The 18,177-nt window shown below is 41.3% G+C and overlaps 1 protein-coding gene across 3 annotated transcripts in view; it reads left to right on the plus strand.

The window, feature by feature from the left end:
* Positions 1-334: 334 nt before the first annotated feature.
* Positions 335-18,177, plus strand: part of rimbp2b (RIMS binding protein 2b) — a 109,270-nt gene continuing 91,427 nt past the window's right edge. For 2 of the 3 annotated variants that reach the window (XM_012917350.5, XM_012917349.3), the window contains exons 1-3: positions 339-644; positions 1,821-1,910; positions 1,993-2,124. In XM_012917350.5, coding sequence (XP_012772804.2) covers positions 1,908-1,910; positions 1,993-2,124 — 135 coding nt within the window. In that variant the 5' untranslated portion in view covers positions 339-644; positions 1,821-1,907. Of the gene's footprint in view, positions 645-1,820; positions 1,911-1,992; positions 2,125-18,177 lie in introns of all 3 variants that reach the window. The other variant, XM_076890710.1, reaches the window with a different exon arrangement.

Consider the following 18,177-nt stretch of genomic DNA (forward strand, 5'->3'; position numbering starts at 1 on the left):
GTACGCACAGAAATGTTTTCTAAAGGTAAAATTATCTGATTCGCGAGCTGACCTTAAAAAATGCGCGCAAACGACCAGTATTTCAGGTTTGGATGTACGTACACTTGTAAAATGGTTTCACGTGTGGTTTGATTGCTTTGCATTTGTCAGTCCTCAAAAGTTACAAATCATTGCACACATTTGTAAATATTAGGTTAGGGTCGTGGATCATATCGTACGCTTTTGCAACCTTTTTGAGTTTGGCTTAAGCAAGAGTGGCTAGAAGACTCCAGCTCTGTGGGTTGGTATGACGTCAAATTTAAGAAAGAGTGCGACATGATTCCCAAAGAGCAATCAGCTTGGCATGTCTCAGCACTGGATGCAGTGTGTTCTTAAAATATTTGAGGAAGCTGGACATGTGCAAGACAGAAACCTAAAGTAGCAAGGCTAAAAAGTTATCCACTGCAGCTGAGCAGTTTCTCTAATTCATGTCTTTAAGAAAGCGTTAAAAATGCAGGAAGAATTTGACACAGGACCTGAGCAATGCTTCTGACCCTTCAGTTGATTCATCTGCTGCTCAGTGAAGCCTCATCAGAAATGATCTCAGTGGAAGGGTTGCTGTCAAGAAGCCATTATTAAGGAAAAGAAACGGAGAAAAGTCAGAGGTAAATACACAAGAACCAAAGTCAGTGGCAAGAGGTCTTAAGGAGTAATTCATCCAAATTTTAGTTCAAATCATTAAACTGTACAGAGGAGATCAGGTGAGTGACAGTGAGTGTCTACAGCCACAGTGGAGGTGCTGTCATCAATTAGGGCTGTGTTTCAGCCAGTGGTGTTGGGGATGTGGTCAAAATTAATGGAATTATGGAGGTATAATAGTACCGTTAGATTTTAATCCACCATACAATATGCCCCAAATACTCTGCCAATGTGGTAAAAGCATACCTGGATAGACAAACACACAATTTAACACTATCAGCCATGGATTGGCCTCCCCAGAGCCTGCACTTCAATATTATTAAAGCAGTGTGGGATCATCTTGACAGAGGACAGAAAAAAAAGGCAGAAACACCCAAAGAAGAGCTTTGAATGTACTGCAAAACCTGCAAACTCTTCCTGAGGACTGTTTAATGTATTTAGAGAGTTTAGGCTGTGCTGAAGAATAAAGGTGTTCATGCCAAATACAGATTTTTAAACTCATTAGAATTATGTAAATTTTGTTTGTGTCTTATATATTGTATTTCCATGTATGTTTGCACATGTTTGAATAAATCACTGCATCTATTTCCCATTTTCCTGGAAAAAAATAAAGAAATCAAAGGTGGCTCAAGTCTTTTGCACAGCACTGTCGTTTAGTATATTAGAGTCTAACTGGAATTGGAGCTGTCAGGGAAGGAGAAGTCCACAGCTAATAAGTCTACTCTGGGTCTGGAACACGCTGGTCTAGATGACACAGTGGAAACTGTGCAGTAACTCATGACCGTTAGACTTCAGGGTGTACTTAGTCTGGAGTCGCATTAAGGTTCACAGCTGCTGTAAATCACAATTTTAGTTTGAGAAAAGCATGAATTTTAAACTGTAGCCTAATGCAGCATACACTCTAAAATAAAATTGAGCTTAATATTTTTTTTATGATTTCCACAGTTAATATTTAAAGCCTTTAACACTTTCTATGTGCATATAATAAGAGGAAATGCATATAAATATATTGACTCGACTTTTCAATTACAGAGGTGTAGTTTTATGCATTTTGCATTTCCTGTGGCAGCTGTGTCATCTTTTCTGTCTGTGTGTACTAACAATAATCCAAATCCATTATTATGTAACTCTGTTGAATACAGATATTTATAATCTGAACATGCTGGAGATCATCATCCGTCGCTGCTGACCATGACAAGCACTTGGGGAAGCATGCAAACTGTTCTGTCATGGTAGGTTATTGCTTGTACCAAGCAAGAGATGAAATGTGACTGATGCAAGGCTTTGCTTGACATCTATTTTTCCATTTGGCAGGGGACGATGGGTTGCCATAAGACTTGCAAGGTGGAGAAACTCCTGAGACAGTCTCAACGGGAAGTAGTGTGGAGCCAGAGACGAACGCTGGCCAGAGCAAAGAAGAACAGCTGGGTGAGAGGCACGGATAAAGTGAGTGTGGCGTGCTGTTTGAGTGTGTGCTGGTTGCTAAGCTTTCAGTGAATAAGATTTAACAGTGTCTGGACACTGTGGATCAGAATTTGTTGATGCCTGCAGCCATAATCTGACCTCATCCCGCGCTCCTCAAACAAGATTCTTGACTGCCACTGAGGTTATTATTAACAAACTCAGCCATATGCACCTCTTAATAATCGTCTTGCCTCATATATTTAGCTATTAAATTAACAACATAACAGCGTAAGTAGTCCTTGCTGCTCATTAAATAGACTTAAAATGGATAGCTACAGTTAGGTCCATTAATATTTGTTTTGTACACCACCATATAGCTTTTAACTTTAAAAATCAATGTGAATGGAATTGAATTACAGTTTTTCTAAACAGCATGACGTACTTTAATTTTCTTTGGTGCTCTTTCAGGCCTTATGGTGTTGATGGGTTGGCCAGTGAGTTCATTCTCTTTAAGAATCTACGGATTGTTGATTTGGCCACTCCTAGAGTTTTTAGTGTCTCTGCAACATAGGTTGAGTTGGGAAAAGTAAAATGTTTTCTGATTTTTCTGTCTGTTTCAGGCTCCCTTTTAATTTTCTTTTCAAAATGCTTTTGAAATTGTGAAAAGTCTGGACTGCTGGCAAATCAGTTTAGCACCTGGACTGTCTGAATCTATTCCCATCTTTACTCTTGAGGAAAACTAAATATTGTCACTTTCAACATTTTGAATGTTGGGTACTCAGTTGCTTTCGGTGCGATAAACTGACAATCCAGGGTGTACCCTTGATCTTGCCCAGATAGATTGAGATAGGTTGCAGCACTCCTGCTGCCCTCAACTAGATAATCAGTTAAGCATCTAGATTCATAGACTCTTTAAATTAGACGATACAAAATGAAGGCTAAAGTAATTTTCCAACATTTAGGCTTCTGTCACACAGGCTTAGAGCTAGTTTGCAGAAGAATATGTATTTTTTGCGTGGTTGGTGAGTGACTGCTGGAGGTTATTGGTCGTCACTAATTGCCTGTATTTGCATGGTTCACCTTTAAAGAAAAGAAAAAACAGGTTGACAACCAACCTGGTTCAGTTTCACTGCTCCTTAGCAAGTAGTTGGTGAGTATTTGCAGACAAGTTGGTATCTTCTATTCAAACTACAGGTGACTGCAGCAATCTGCTCGTGACCAAAGCAATCACAAGATCTTTGGTGCAGCAGAAACTGTTGCTAGGTCAAACTGGTCAGCTAGCAAAAGTAAGCTACCTCTAGCAAACACTTGCCATTCGATTAGTAATACAATTCTTCCTTATGGACCCGTGGTCACCAGGGGCCATCTACACTGGAGCTTTATGTTACAGTCATGCTAGGGAGGTTTGCAGCATATCAAAAACTATTATTGGTTGCCTCGAACCAGGTGACCTGTGCAGTCACCTTGCGATTGGTTGCCCAGTACTTGAGGACGTTTCATGCTCAAATACTTGCAATAGGCTGCTGAATGAAAATATTGAATACAATTGCCACCACTTTTCCAAATCACAAAAGAGGTTGCTGTCCTGTTTTTACTCTAGTGTCGATATAAGCCATCACCCAGGCTTGCAGAGGGACAGGAGTGTGATGATGAGATTAGGCTGAAGCGCAGTAGACGTGGGACATATTATTAGTCTAGCACAAGTTAAACGCAGAGACAGAAAACTTATTTTTTGTGTTTTGTACTTTGACCCTAATCACACTAAACTCTGTATTATCACATGGCAAATCTAAAAAAAAAAGGGCGACCGTGGCTCAGGGGGTTGGGCAGCGTATCTGTAACCGGAAGGTCGCCGGTTCGATCCCCGGGCTCTCTGTCCTGGTCGTTGTGTCCTTGGGCAAGACACTTTACCCTACTGCCTACTGGCGTTGGCCAGAGGGGCCGATGGCGCGTTATGGCAGCCTCGCTTCTGTCAGTCTGCCCCAGGGCAGCTGTGGCTACAACCGTAGCTTGCTTCCACCAGTGAGTGAATGAATAGTGGCATTGTAAAGCGCTTTGGGTGCCTTGAAAAGTGCTATATAAATCCAATCCATTATTATTAAATTTTTCCTGTATAGGGGAATTTTATGAGCCCTCAAAGCTTTTACCAGGAGCCAAAGGAAAATCATTCTAGTAAAATATTTTTTAAATAGTTATTGTATTTGGTATGCCAATTTCAATAGTTTTTGATCATTAAATGGTCAGAAATACAGTATATGAAATACTGAGGCTTGTGTTAAAATAGGTTTATGCTTACTGTTACCCAGAAAGGCCCACTCTAAACCAGGAAAACCCCTGAAACTCCTGCCTGTATTTGTGCTTCTGTATCAGTCTTGCTGGAATGAGTTAAAAACGACACAGTTGGAAAGAAACTATTATGATAGTAACTGTTAGTGATAGCGATATACTCAAACCATCTTCCAGTTCCAGCTGCTGGAGCCTGTGGCAGGTGTATGATGTAAATTAACATAGCTTGAAAAAGCAAAGTGGTAACATCTGATGAGAACTATGTTGTGATACTTCTATCGTCAGCACACGATCTATTCAGCGTGTTGCATGACTGGTGTTCACAAAGTTAGGCTATTTGCTTGATTAAAGCAAATAGCCTAACTGCACCCTGCAGGTGCAGTAATTTACTTATAGAGGTAATAAGAGATGAGAATGGCAAGCTCATTCAGGCACCTGCAGAGAACCTTGTAGGGGTTTGTATTCACAGCCATTGTCTACAAGCCTCAAAAGGAAACCCACAATCCATACATGGACAGTTCTTTTGAAAATGTCTAAAATGTTTACATAAGGGTCCGACATAATAACAAGAGCAATGCAAGTGTTCAGAGGAGGGTGACGTAGATAGCATCAGGGTAGTTCGTGCTACAGGCAAACAGCAGGAGGCAGGGCAGGACCTGGAGCACTTTAATATGACTGAAGTCAGTGTAGTGGCCTGTAGCAACTGAAACCTGTATTTTTCCTCCCCCTTTTGAAATGTCGAAAAAATAACTGCAATCTGACCTCTACCTCTTTGTCATATGCACGTTATGAGTTATTTTCTGGTGAATATTGTCTGACCCCATCGGCGTATCCAAATCATCTCCGTGCAAAAGCTGAGCTCTCCGTGTTCTATTTGTTGCACAGTTTTTGAATAATATTCCGAACTCTTCACAAAAGGGAATGCCAAAACAGTTGTTCACACCTCCGAATGTGTCTCAGTAAGCTGGGCGCAGGCAGGCCTGGAGCTGCTGTTCTGCCTTCTGACAGCTTTTGACAGCTGTCTGCCCAGGTTTGGTTCTCTTTAACATTCTAAGGTAGGCAGGCATCCACTGAATCATTATTTCAAGAATAAAATAAGCGAACAATTTGACGTACCCTGTACAGCTTTGCCCTCCCCGGGGATGAGAAAATACTGTGCTTCCAAATAGTTTAATAGACACAGTTTACCTCTAGTCCGTAACAGTTAATGGTTTTATTTAAATGCTGTGTCTACCTGTAGAGCTTCGGTGTGATGGAGACAGACATTTTAAATGTATTTGTAGCATTTACATCTGTGGAAAAACAGGGTAAAATCACACTTAGAAGTCCTACTTTGGTGAGATCTACAGTTACCTATAAAGGTGTGCTATACTGAACAGTACTTCCTGCTTATTATCAGAACTAAGCACCTCCCCATTTAGTGTTTACACACAGTCAGAGGACACGTGTGGGAACGGTTGACAATTGCTTGTGTCGTGGTTGCCTTGAGTCTTAAACAGATGCTGTGATAAATAGTCTGTCGATTGGGATTGCAGCGAGGGTCCCGCCGTAGGGGGAGGGAGGCCCCAAGACAGGAGGTAAGAGCCTGCTGTAGTTGCTAAGCATCAATGTTGAGGGAAGTCGTTTTGGGCCCTGCTCTTCCCGCTTCTCCTTTTCCCATAACAGAGTGCAGCACCACTGTCAGCCACAGAGGGCAGCCACACCACACATGCTGTGCTGCTATCCTCCACATCTCCCTGTAGTAAAAAAACCCAGGATGACCCAAATAATCCCCTTTAATACCCCTGTGCACTTGATTTCCCGATCTGCGATTGGACGGCCGCGGTATTGCTACTGTTTATGACAGCTGATTGGTCTTGCCCAACTTGACAGCGAGTGAGGCTTTGTCGAGCCGCTGGGCAGCCTCTGTGGCATGATGACCCATGATGAGGAAAGGCGGTGCTCCTGTATTAGCTTGCAAAAGAAATACAGTAGCTGGGAGGTAGTGCCACAAAGCTGGGAGCACTGGAGCTGGGGATGTCAGAGAACCTTGCATGACCTTGCCAGCTTCAATCATGGCTACTCATCAGTGGCTGGTTAGGTGAGCGGGCAGTAGGATACAGCACGCCGCTGGCAGCGTTTATTGACAGAATTGTCTGTGACTGCAGAGAACAGGACAGAGACGGTCCTGATTAAAGAGGACCAAAAGACATCGTGGAGAAGGTGCACTGCTCGGCACCACTGCACACTGCACTGCCTCTGCACCCCAGCGTGCGTGTGTCTGTGTGACTAAGCGTGCGTGCATGTGTGTGTGAGAGAGAAAGTGAGAGAGAGCGAGAGAAGGAGAGAGAGGAAGGGGGCGTGTTGATGTGTGTGCTCTGCTGCACAGCCACGATAGTGTGAACTGAATGATGCTCGCTGGCTGTCCCTCTCTCTCTCTCTCTCTCTCTCTCTGCCTGCGCTGCCTGGCTGTGCCTCTTTCTGCCGAGCATTGATGAACCATTTTATGCTACATCGTCCTGGTCCTGCTGCCGGCTGCTTCTCTTTCCTTTCGACACAGTAGGAGACACCTGCCATTTCCTCGTCGGCCCTTTCTGCTAAGGTAGTGTACCAATCTACTGTTGGCTGTCAAGCTGTGTATGTTTTTCCGAGCCGCGGATTGTTGCACTGACTCTGCTGCAGGCTTCCTATGCTGATGCTGATGCTGCTGCTGCTGCTGCTGCTGATGCTGCTGCTGCTGGTGGATGATCATAATATCTCTTAGTGGCAAACATAATTGAAATGCAACCCACTGCCTCTTACACACTCATAACCGTCTACCCTCTTATGCATGTCTTGGAGATGGATCAGCATGTTTTGAGCTGCTCTGCCCAGGAGTGTAGGTTTGACAGCACGGTGAAGAGCCAGAGGACATTAAGCATCATTTGCATGCAGTGAGGATTCATGCTTATTTTTTTTCTGTGTTGTTGGTGACCTGATGGGGAAACATGTTTAAAGCGTACACTTACCTTAGCATAGCTGGAGCAGTGTGTTTATGGTCAGTGTGTGTGATATAACATGGTCTTTGGGCTTGACGTTGGTCCCAGCTGTCACTGCCATGCCTGTCAGGAGATGTTTTCTGTAGATTGTATATGCAGAGGAGGTGTGTTTAGCTTTAGGTTAAGGAAACTAGTAGGATTGCTGAACTTATGTCAGTGAAGTGGAGATAGGAATACTAATTGGAAAAAGCATTCAACTGAAATGGATGCATTTGCTTGAATGGGTTTTACCAAATATTTGCTCAGATTATCCATTGTTTTCGTTAAGATAACAGTGTATACTGTCTGTGTGGCTGTGTGTGTGTTTCACAGCTGAAAGATGATACGGTGTGTATGTTTGTCCATTATAAATGGGTACAGTGTAAATATGCAAGGGGTAAAACTATTTCTGCATATTGCATTGGCTGTAGCAGATTGCAGCATTGGCAGCGGACATACAGGGATGTATTATGATTTTTACTGCGAGAAAATATTTTATGTGTATCTGTGCATGAATGCACGAGTGCCTCCCAAGGTCACTCATTTGCAGTGTTTCCAGAATTAGAACTGTCAGTCTCGATTCACACCTTGGATATGAGAGAGTACTCTGACGCCAAACTCCCATCCGTGCCGTAGCTCCTCCTGTCCACCTCGACAAGCAGACATGGCCATTCATCATTTCGCTGGCGATCCCTTTGCTGGCAGCAGAGGGACTTTTATCCTCACTATGCACCGGAGGCAAGTTTTCATATTTCAAACCAAAAATTTGCGTGCTGTCCACGGAGTAGATTCCTAGAGGAGTGGCAGTAGGGTGCTGCTGGTGGTGGGAGGAAGTGTACTTTTTTTTTTTTTTCCTTTAAACCTAGCCCCAGGGTCAGATAATATTTGCATACGCAGCAAATGGGTGTGGTGAAACATGCTAGGGGTTCAAACATTTTTATTTATTTTGACTCGGAGAGAATACTGAATGTGAATTAGAAAAATTAATTTGGTGCTTGCCTTAATGGCACATGAATAAAACCGAAGAGCAGTTTAATGAGTTTAGTAGTGATGTAATGACTGTTTTTTAAATGAAAACAATTCAAGTACTAAATATAATTTTAATGAATTACTAAACATTAATTAAGTAAAATTATATTTTAATTATACTGGGGACAATATGTACTTGCTTTGCTGCTTTACTAATGTGTCAAGATTCTCATAAGCTAATCTGTATTCAATCTGCTACATACATATAAAGACTCTTTTGCTGAGAGCACAGAGAATGAATGAAAACAGTAAAGTTCTGAGTTGTGGGTTTTGCATACAAATGCACTTTTGATCCATTAAAGTACACAGATTAAGCTCGGTGGGATTTTCTCTTTCCTTTAGGGTGTTTTATAACATTTTATTGCAACTGCAAAGTTAAAAAGCTCATGGCAAAGAGATTTATTCTCTTCTTAAGAAAATATTGTTGCCTGATTGAATTATACTTTTTTTTCCCTCTATCTTACCAGGTAACACATTTGTACACTTTGTAAGGCTAACAATCAAACTAGCATTAATTATATAATCAAAAACTAAAAAAACAACAACAATAAAATTCAACTGTAGCAAGTCAAATGTAAAATTAATAACTGCTTAGGGGGGGAAAAACAACATTATCAGCTGTCTGTTTGTGAAGAATTAAAAAATGCAAAACTTTATCTTCACCAGAAAAGTTGTTGTTCCCTGTGGTGCCAGAGGGTAAGACTGCACTTTCCACCCACAGTGCTGCATACTGTGCCAAAGTAAGGACAGCTGTTTGACATAGACTCATAGTCAGTATAAAAAGCGGACATAGTTATTGTAATGTCAACCACTTGAAATGAAAGTTTTCAGCATCTGCATCTTGGTTTCAAAAAACTGGAGGACTGACTGTCAGCTGTTAGCTCATTGGCTAATGACGGGTTTGACACCTGGTAGCCAGTGAGCACAGATAAACTTTTTGAAACGTGTGAAAGACATACATTTTTTTTTATTGAATATCACTCAAAATGAGTGACTGAGCCCATGAACTCATTAAGCAGATGTTTACAGACATCAAGTCTGGAACACGTTTTCCATATAAACTGGACCAGAACGCTTTTGCAACCACAATTATCGCCATCTGATGGTCTTCAAATAGAATTTCTGCAAAGGTTTAATTTTTCTGGATGGTTTATCCATGTTTAAAACCATCTACGTTCAACTCTCACTACTTTGGACAAGCACGTCTTCACTGCTGGTTGTGTGGAAAGATAGCATTGAATGATTTAGTTTACTGTAATTATGGAACACAAGTGGTGGGATATTGTCTGAGTGATGGAATAAAACAATGTTAAGTCATGACATGTCTGGTTTTAAATTTCCTTCTGTTTTGCTAACTCTCTGGCTGTTCATGTCAACAAATGTAGGCTAATAAGATAAAAAAGCTAGCTTGTGGTTTGTAGCTAGTGTTTAAAAGCATCGTAAAACATTACTAATCAATGCTTTGGAATGATAGGGTGAGGTGTGTGTGGCTCAAATGGTTTGGTCTGTGTTTATTCTTTCTTTAACAAAAGGTATGCTATTACCTAACTTCTAGTTCAGTGAGTGTTTCACACAATGTGTGAGCAGACTTGCTGCACTATTGTACAAAATAATTTTGAAACCATGTGAACTGTGAATTTTGTGTATCATTATACAATCGGTGTATAGTTTTGTGGATAAGCCCAATAGCATTACTAAAATGGTAAATGGCCTGTATTTGTATAGCGCTTTACTAATACTAACTAATATGAAGAATTGCCTCCAGTGGTGGTATTGGAGAAAAACAGATAGAAATGGTCTAAGGTGCTTAACGTGCTTAGCACTTGGGATGTAGGATTGTGAGAGGAGCATGGTTCAGCATGGTCCTGAGTGACTAAAGCTATAGGCTATAGTAACAGCTGGAACACGGCTGCCGTTGGCGTCTGGATGTGGCCTGGATAAGGCACGTGACCCCGCCACAGTGTGAGGCATTAGTAATATGAACAGCAGGGTCCACCGCCGCTGTTACATAACACTATCTTCACTGGGAAATCTCTGTAAAGATGGCTCTGGGAGACTCTGTGACAGCAGAGTGAAAGTAAGTGCATCATCATTGTCTACAACTACATCGCTTGCTCTGATTGTCCCGTGCATGACAAAGCAAACATGTGTCCTCGGGGTATTTCATTTCAAATCTATGCTGCTTTTTTTTTTCTTTTTTCTTTTTAGCTTTATAAGCCTCAGGACAGATCCACCGTGTGCACATGTTCAGTGTATTTGTGTTCACGAGCTTGTCTCCAAATGTATGTATCGTCTTACGTATGCCTTTACACGTGAGGTTTTACATATATCTATGTTTATGCTTACATAGTGAACATGATTGTGTCACGCCATGGCTCCTGCAGCTCAAATGTAATGTAAGTAGATTGTGCCAGCTGTCATCACGGAGGCAGTTTGCTGTGGTGGGGACTCGCTGCTGACAACACTGGAGGTCAAAAGGGAGCCACATGCAATTATCTGAGGAATCTGCCTGCATTCATAATTGATTGTTCCTGCATCTGATCAGGGCAGTCCACTCACTCAGTTGGACAACACTGCTGTAGTGTAAACACCATGAGAGTAGATTCCACAGAAGTTAGCTCTAATGATTGGCTGTTAGAGCGATGCTATTTTTTTTGCCTCTAATTTACATGTTTGACAGAGTACTGACAAACCTGTAGGGCCTAAACAAAGCTTAGGCTGATGACATAGCTTATGAATCTATGTAGAACTTTCTTAACCATATATAGAAATTACATCAATTATATAAATCGCTGACCTATAACAAAGCCACTCTAGGGGTAAAATCTAGTTTGCTTAACTGATGCAACTTAAAAAGCAATTCAAGTATTTTGCAAATACAGAACAAAGTATTGAATTAGAAAAAAGCTCTATTTAAAAAAACACCAATATAAAATGCCACTTTTGCAATGTACATGAAATGTAGATACTTCATTACAGGTTATATAAAATACTCCACTGCGTACCAGAATGTTTGCTTTATTTTGGTATGTAGTTTCTATCAGTTGGACATCTGCCTTCCAGAAAGACCAGCTGGGGGTAGCACACCAAGCAGGATTGCTTAGGTTTCAGTAACAGAGGCTTAGAGGTTTCGTCGTGAAACACAGCCAACTTCCAGCCATCACGGAAAAATATCTATTCCCCTGCTGGTTGGTTGTAGTTGTCTACGCAAGCTTATAGTTGCCAATAAAAGAGCCTTACTTGTACTCTGCAAACATTTGCTAACTAACCACTGAGTGCTAGTGAAACCTGGGAAAAGCGTAACACAAACCAGAAACTGAGAGGAAAAGTTGTGCCTTCCCACTGCAATCAACATGTTTCAGACTTTGAAACTTTGCAACTTTGAAGGCGAACGTTTCCAGTTCATGTCACACAGTTCAGCTACCACTTAGTGAATATTTGGCCAGTGTCTGTAGACAAGTTGGTGCCTTCCATACAAATTATAGGGAATCTGTGACCAAAGCAATCACAAGGAGGTTTTTGGTGCATTACTGTATACTGCTTTCAACCAGTTTTATCATTTTCGCCAAGTGACAGTAAGCAACCTCTCGCAGCCACTCTCTAACCAGTCGAGGTTAGAGAGTTTTCCCAAGTGTGGGCGATTAACTGATCTCTAGATCCAAGTTCCTGGGATGTAACCAGTATCCAGATCTTTTCTCATATCGTGCACATATAGCATTGTATATTCAATTTCAACCAATGATAATGACAAACATGTCTTCAGATTTCTTTAACGTTTAAGTGCTTGCTCATAGGGCGTCATCCGATTGTTGGGGTTTTCTCTGTATTTATAATGTAAAGTCTTTACATGACAATATACAGCACTTTGAGGCAACTGTCATGTTGCACTCTATTAACAAAATTCTATTTTGTGAACTCAGATCTTCAGTTGTATTCACAGATGTTCTATAGGGTTTGCTGAACCATTGCCTTAATCTTGTGTTGCTCCATTCTTGGACAAATCTGCCCAAGAGTTAAATACAGGGAAATATCCTTCTGTCTCCTTGTCCCTTCATCTGAGACTCAGTCCCATACACAGTGCTGCCACCACTATGTTTCAGAGTCTTTTACAAACACCAAACAGATTGCTATGTGGCTTTTACTTTGAGTGGTTCCAATCTATGCACTCAAAGACACAGCCCTGATTGACATAGTGCTTCTTGGATAGTCTTTGCTTTGGCTCACATCTCTACAGAGGACTTTAGAAGCAGCTTTGGAGTGACAGGTGGGTTCCTAGTCTCACCCCTGATCAATGATCTTATTGCTCAGTTTGGCCTTATGGCAAATTCTAGTGAGTATCCTACAGTTTGAGACTTCTGCATGAAAGTTACAAAGTGCAGTGTGGTCTTAAAGCACTTGTTAATACCATCATAACAATACTATTAGAAGTTTTAAAGATGATTGAAATCATTAATTATGGGTGGGCTTTGGTGCTGGTGACGTGGGAAATTGCTCACGTATTGCAGAAAGACTCCATACAGAAAGAGTTTAAAGAGATGTTTGTGTCCCTCTCTGACCTTTCAGCATGTCTGTGCTGGTGGTCAGCTCGGTGAGAGTAAGGGCTATTTGGAGCTGTTCTAAAACATAGATGATCGTGCCTGAGGTTGGGGGTTGGGAATGATTATTCGGATCTTGCCAAAATCCACAGGCAGTGATGATTATTTGTTGGGATTTGCTTTGTAATAAAAAAGCTTATCTCCACAGGTTCATCTCAGTCTTTATCTCTGTCTCTACCTTTGTGCTTACTGCGTCTGCTTCGCCCACACTGCACTCAGATGTTACAGGTTAATTTATCCAAACTTACACAATCAGATTTTTTTCCGCTGGGAGCTATTCACGGTCTGCTTTATGTGATGTATTTGCTTTATAGTTAAAACAGCAGGCGACAAAAAGCAGGATTTTGTAATGTCTGAAGTGGCTTTTGAAGAGATCGAGTCCAGTGTTTGTGTCCTTTATGTGGACACATTCTACTCTGTGTATTGTCCACCATGCTGGAGGTTAATTGCGCGCTCTTTGATAACATATTATTGGCAGGCAGCACCATGGATACGCCGTGCCAGTCACTTCAAGGTACACTAGCTGTTTCTCGACCACTTTTAAAGTTGAGAGTGATTAATGGGATGCTAATGTGCTCCAGAGTTAATGCTCTTGTTTATATGAGGATGTAATTGATTCTGATGTCCTGATCAAGTGAAATTTCACAGCGGATTACTTGAGGGGGGGAAAAAAAGGCTTGTCTCTGGAGTATGTTTTGCCACACAGTCATTTCCTTTTTGTCATTCCAGTTTGCTAACGTTATGAGAAGTTACTCTGCATTGTTTTATGTTATAGGTCTCTACGGGTTAGTAAGCTTGCTGTCCAATCCACTGCTTCTATGCTGGCCCATCAGTGAACGGGGGCATGGGATAATTGCATAAAGAAGCTGTAATAAGGTGGATTGAATTAGCTTTGCCCTGACTAAAATGAATTAAAGAGGTCATCATGACATGCAGACTCTTTAACAGACTCATTACACCTGCTCAACCAAATATATCATAATATGCTGTGTTAACTTAGAGACATTGGGAATCTAGGATTACAACCCAAATGCCTGTACGCTGGAATAATTGTCAGGATTCAATTAGTTTAATTGGCAATGTTTGAAGGCAACATTCATAAGAGAAAGATGAAAACAAAGTTCAGTGGCAATCGTGAGGGTAAAGGAATGTTGATTTTTCTTTCTGCTTTGCCAGACTTGATATTTACACACTGATGATAATGTTTCGTTTTTTAATGTTACTAAATGTAGTCAGGCGTCTATTTATGGCTACACAAATTATATGATCAGGTCGTCAGAACATTATCTGTCAGCTTTTTTAGGAAATCACTTAAACAAGTAGTCCCAGTTTCTTATTGTGTGAGGATTTTATGCCATCTATCAATTTTCCAAAACACTTATCCAACTCATACATCTGGCATACAGCAAAAGGCAGTTTACCAGTCTGGCTCAGTGCAAACACAGAGAGACACAGTCTTTTACGTTTACACCAAAGGCCAATTTAGAATCACCAATTAAACTAACAAGCATTGCATTATGGGAGAAAGTCAGACTACCTAGCAGGCACAGGGAGATCATGGAAACTCCACAGAGAAAAGGCCTGGCCCAGGAATCTTCTAACCTGCTAACCAGATCTCTGTCATGTTGAGTCAAATGTTTCTCAACTTTCACAAAGTCAGTATTGAGTGGAGGAGATGCCGTGAGGCCACCGATGGCTGAAATCACAATACTTTATGTGTGTGGTGAGGATAATTACATTTTGAGCAATTCAGTAGCTGCATGATCTTATAATTATATTCCTATTTTCAAAATAAGAATAAAGACTATAAGATAAACATCCCCCTGTCTTTATCTCAGAAGCATTCCTGCATCTGTGTGTTCATATAGTAAGGGAAAGATATCCCCTACATGTCCTACTTTGATGGTACATTGCTAAAAAATATAGTATGTGAGTAGGCTACAATCCAAATGGGTGAACATTATGGTGTCCAATTGTGATCCATTTCATGATTCTACAAGTTAATGTGAAAGTTTGATCAAGAAGGCAGGAAAATGCATTATTCAGTTTCCTGAGCTAGAAACTGCAGTTTGTGCTAAACTCTAAAAGATGTAAAGGGCAACTGTTACTCTTTCCACCTTTAAACACCTGATTCTCCATTTGACTCCAAGTTTAGTCGAACAGATCACACCAATATTAAGACAAAGCAAACAGTCTATTCTTTGCGGTTCCATTTTCTTTTTCAAGGTTTTCTAATTAATAAAATGAGTCTACTTTACCAATAGAAAACTCCTCATGCCAGGATTCCAGAATGTCAGAGAACTGTAAGGTTTCCTAACCATTTAGTTTTGGTGCCTAAACCTAACCACATAAGAAAAAGTAAAAAGCAGTTGTTAAGGAAACATTTCATCACATAAAACCAAAACATAAGACTGGAACTATGGTTGCGGGCTAACTAGCTCTATCACCAGCTCTTCACCCTCCAGTTGAGGACTTTGCTCTGCAAAAGTGAACTGTAATCTTCGTGTGTCTGATGATGTTATGGTTGGTGCCTACTGCACCAAAGCACACCCTGAGCACATCCCTGAATTGCCAGTGACATCTGACAAGTTGATGTGAAACCATTTTGTGCGACTATTTTTGTGTGGCGGTTGGCTTCTATATATACCGTATTTTTCGGACCATAAGGTGCACCGGATTATAAGGTGCATTAACCGAAACAAAACTGTCAGATAAGTTAACTTAACTAACTCTTCTTGCTTCCTCCACTTCTGTACCATTGAGACATTAATGTTGAATTCTCTGGCAGCTGCTCTATTCCCATGTTGTTGCAGTATATTAATGACTAACCTCGTATTGTGGATGGATTATCTCAGTTGTTCTCCTGACTGAAGTTTGGTCCGTTTACAGCATCCTGCCATGCGATTGCATTTGCCCCTAACCATCGGGAACCCTCACGTTAACTTTTATTGAGTGGAAAAAAGTTAGCATTCATCCTCCAGCTTTACAGTAGCTGTATCCCAAAACGAAGGCCGCATCCTTCAGAGGACTGTGGTCTGTGTGGGCCAGGTCCTTCGAACACTGAGAAGGCCGGAAGTGCGAGGCTATGAAATGGGACAGTCTAGCCTTCAGATTTGCGTCACCGCTGTTTCAGTGGAGTTTAATAAACTCAGCCGTCTGCTCCTTGCTGTCTAAAATATATCAGGACACTGGCGTAAATTCTCGACCGTCTCACACACTGTTTGATGTTTTATTCAGCTCTGTGAAAATCCCGGAGGAACCCACCCAATGGATTCATAAAGTTTTTTTTTATTTTAATATTATTTATTATTTATTTGTTTATTTTTTTAAATTTAATCTAATCTAATAACTTTGATCTCAGCCAAACCGATTTACTCCAAAACAAATAACACACCGAAAAAAGCCAGTTATCTGAGTGACTTATACATCATGTTTAACCTGATTAGCGAAAGACAGCAGGGGTCTGAAAATGATGAAGCCAGGAGTTCGCTGCTCCCGCCGGCTCGAGTGACCATTGACCCCCCCGGCTAGCTATTGAGTGGGTGAGTAACAGACGTCTCAGAAAACATTGGAGCACTTTTCCAAATATGCGATGTCTTGATAAACCAAACAGATATTTAAAGTTTACACGGCTACTTTGTTAAAAGTTACGTTTGTGACCCAGAAAGATTAATAAAAGTAATATTAAAACTTAGTAGCGGCCGCCATTGTTGGAAACTGGAATTGGCAGGGCTGCGCTATGAATTCTGGGATATGATGGGCCTAAAAGGCCACACCCGACCCATCCTTCAAATTCGGGGAAAATGAAGGACGGATTTGTCAGCCGCATTTGAAGGACTCGATGAATTGGGACAGCCTTTGTCGCCTGGCTGTGACATAATCGGCCTTCAAATGCGGCCTCCGAAGGATGTAGCCTACGTTTTGGGACCCAGCTAGTGTTTATGTTATGCTAACATAGCTGTGTCGCTAGCAATCACGTAGCACATCATTATATACCAGCTAGTCCAATTTCAGTAACCCTACAAACATCACTGCTGTTTAGTTTTCTGTCTTCATTTATGTTGGAAGTGATAGCAGAGCTGTACATTTTAATTTTCTAAGAAATATGTCACACAGAACATGATATGTTTAGGTGGAAACTTCCTGCTAACTTCTAATGCTGTTAAATTTAATAAATTCTGTTTTCATGGATGCCTGGAAATTAAACTTTACACCTGGTAAAGCAGGTAAAGATGAAAGAATTTAGACAGTTCTTACCTCTCAGTGATGCCGCAGTGTTCGTTTGACTTTGGGACCTGAAGCGGAGTTTGGACCTGGATTGCTCCGTGCGGCTCCTGACTACAGCAGCCGTAATGCTCCAACAAGCCATCAAGCAGTGCAGCCTACCAAAGTTTTAATAAAGCGTTTTTTGACAGATTTTTGAGCACCATGTACCACATAAAATCAGTTCGAGGTCAGTAAGCACAACCAGAATTCATACATAAGGTGCACTGGATTATAAAGCGCACTTAATTTTTAAATATTTGAGAAACTTAAAGGATTTTAAGTGCGCCTTATACTCCAAAAAATATGTATATTTTCTCTCTATGACTACTGTAGTATATGGATGGCCTCTTTAAGGAACAAGCATTTGCGTGGACTTAACAAAGTGCCGGATGTAAACACAAATTGTAATTTTTTCACAAATGTCTATGAAGTGAAGACACACAAATGTGTGTGAATTAGATTAGAGAGAGGAGCTTCCGAGTGACTGAGCACTTATGGGCGGTGAGACGGATGGAGGGAGGGAGTGCATGGCTTTAAGAGTTGTACCCTGTGGCATGGGTGCGGGGCAGGACAGAGACAGCCTGTGTCCAGATGTCTGTTTGTGTTATGGAGTTTCTAGCACTGCCTCCTTCCATGAGAGACAAACACTAATTGCCCATTGGCCCCGGGTTGGAGATGTGCAGCTGGGGACATGTGGCTAAAAATAGCACTGCTTGTTCCCATGAGTGGCGGGCACACAGCACCATAGCATTAGTATTCAGCACTAAAACATGGCATGGACAAAAAAGGTCATCTTCTGGGCATGGCCACAAATGTCAGGGTTGGGTATACAGCAACACCAACACAGGGTGGTGAGCAGCAAAAAGCACCTTAGGCTTTACCCCCATATGGATCAACCTACTGAACCATTGTCCTCTGTTTGA

The sequence above is a fragment of the Maylandia zebra genome, linkage group LG12 (assembly GCF_041146795.1).
Source record: "Maylandia zebra isolate NMK-2024a linkage group LG12, Mzebra_GT3a, whole genome shotgun sequence".
Classification (NCBI taxonomy): domain Eukaryota; kingdom Metazoa; phylum Chordata; class Actinopteri; order Cichliformes; family Cichlidae; genus Maylandia; species Maylandia zebra.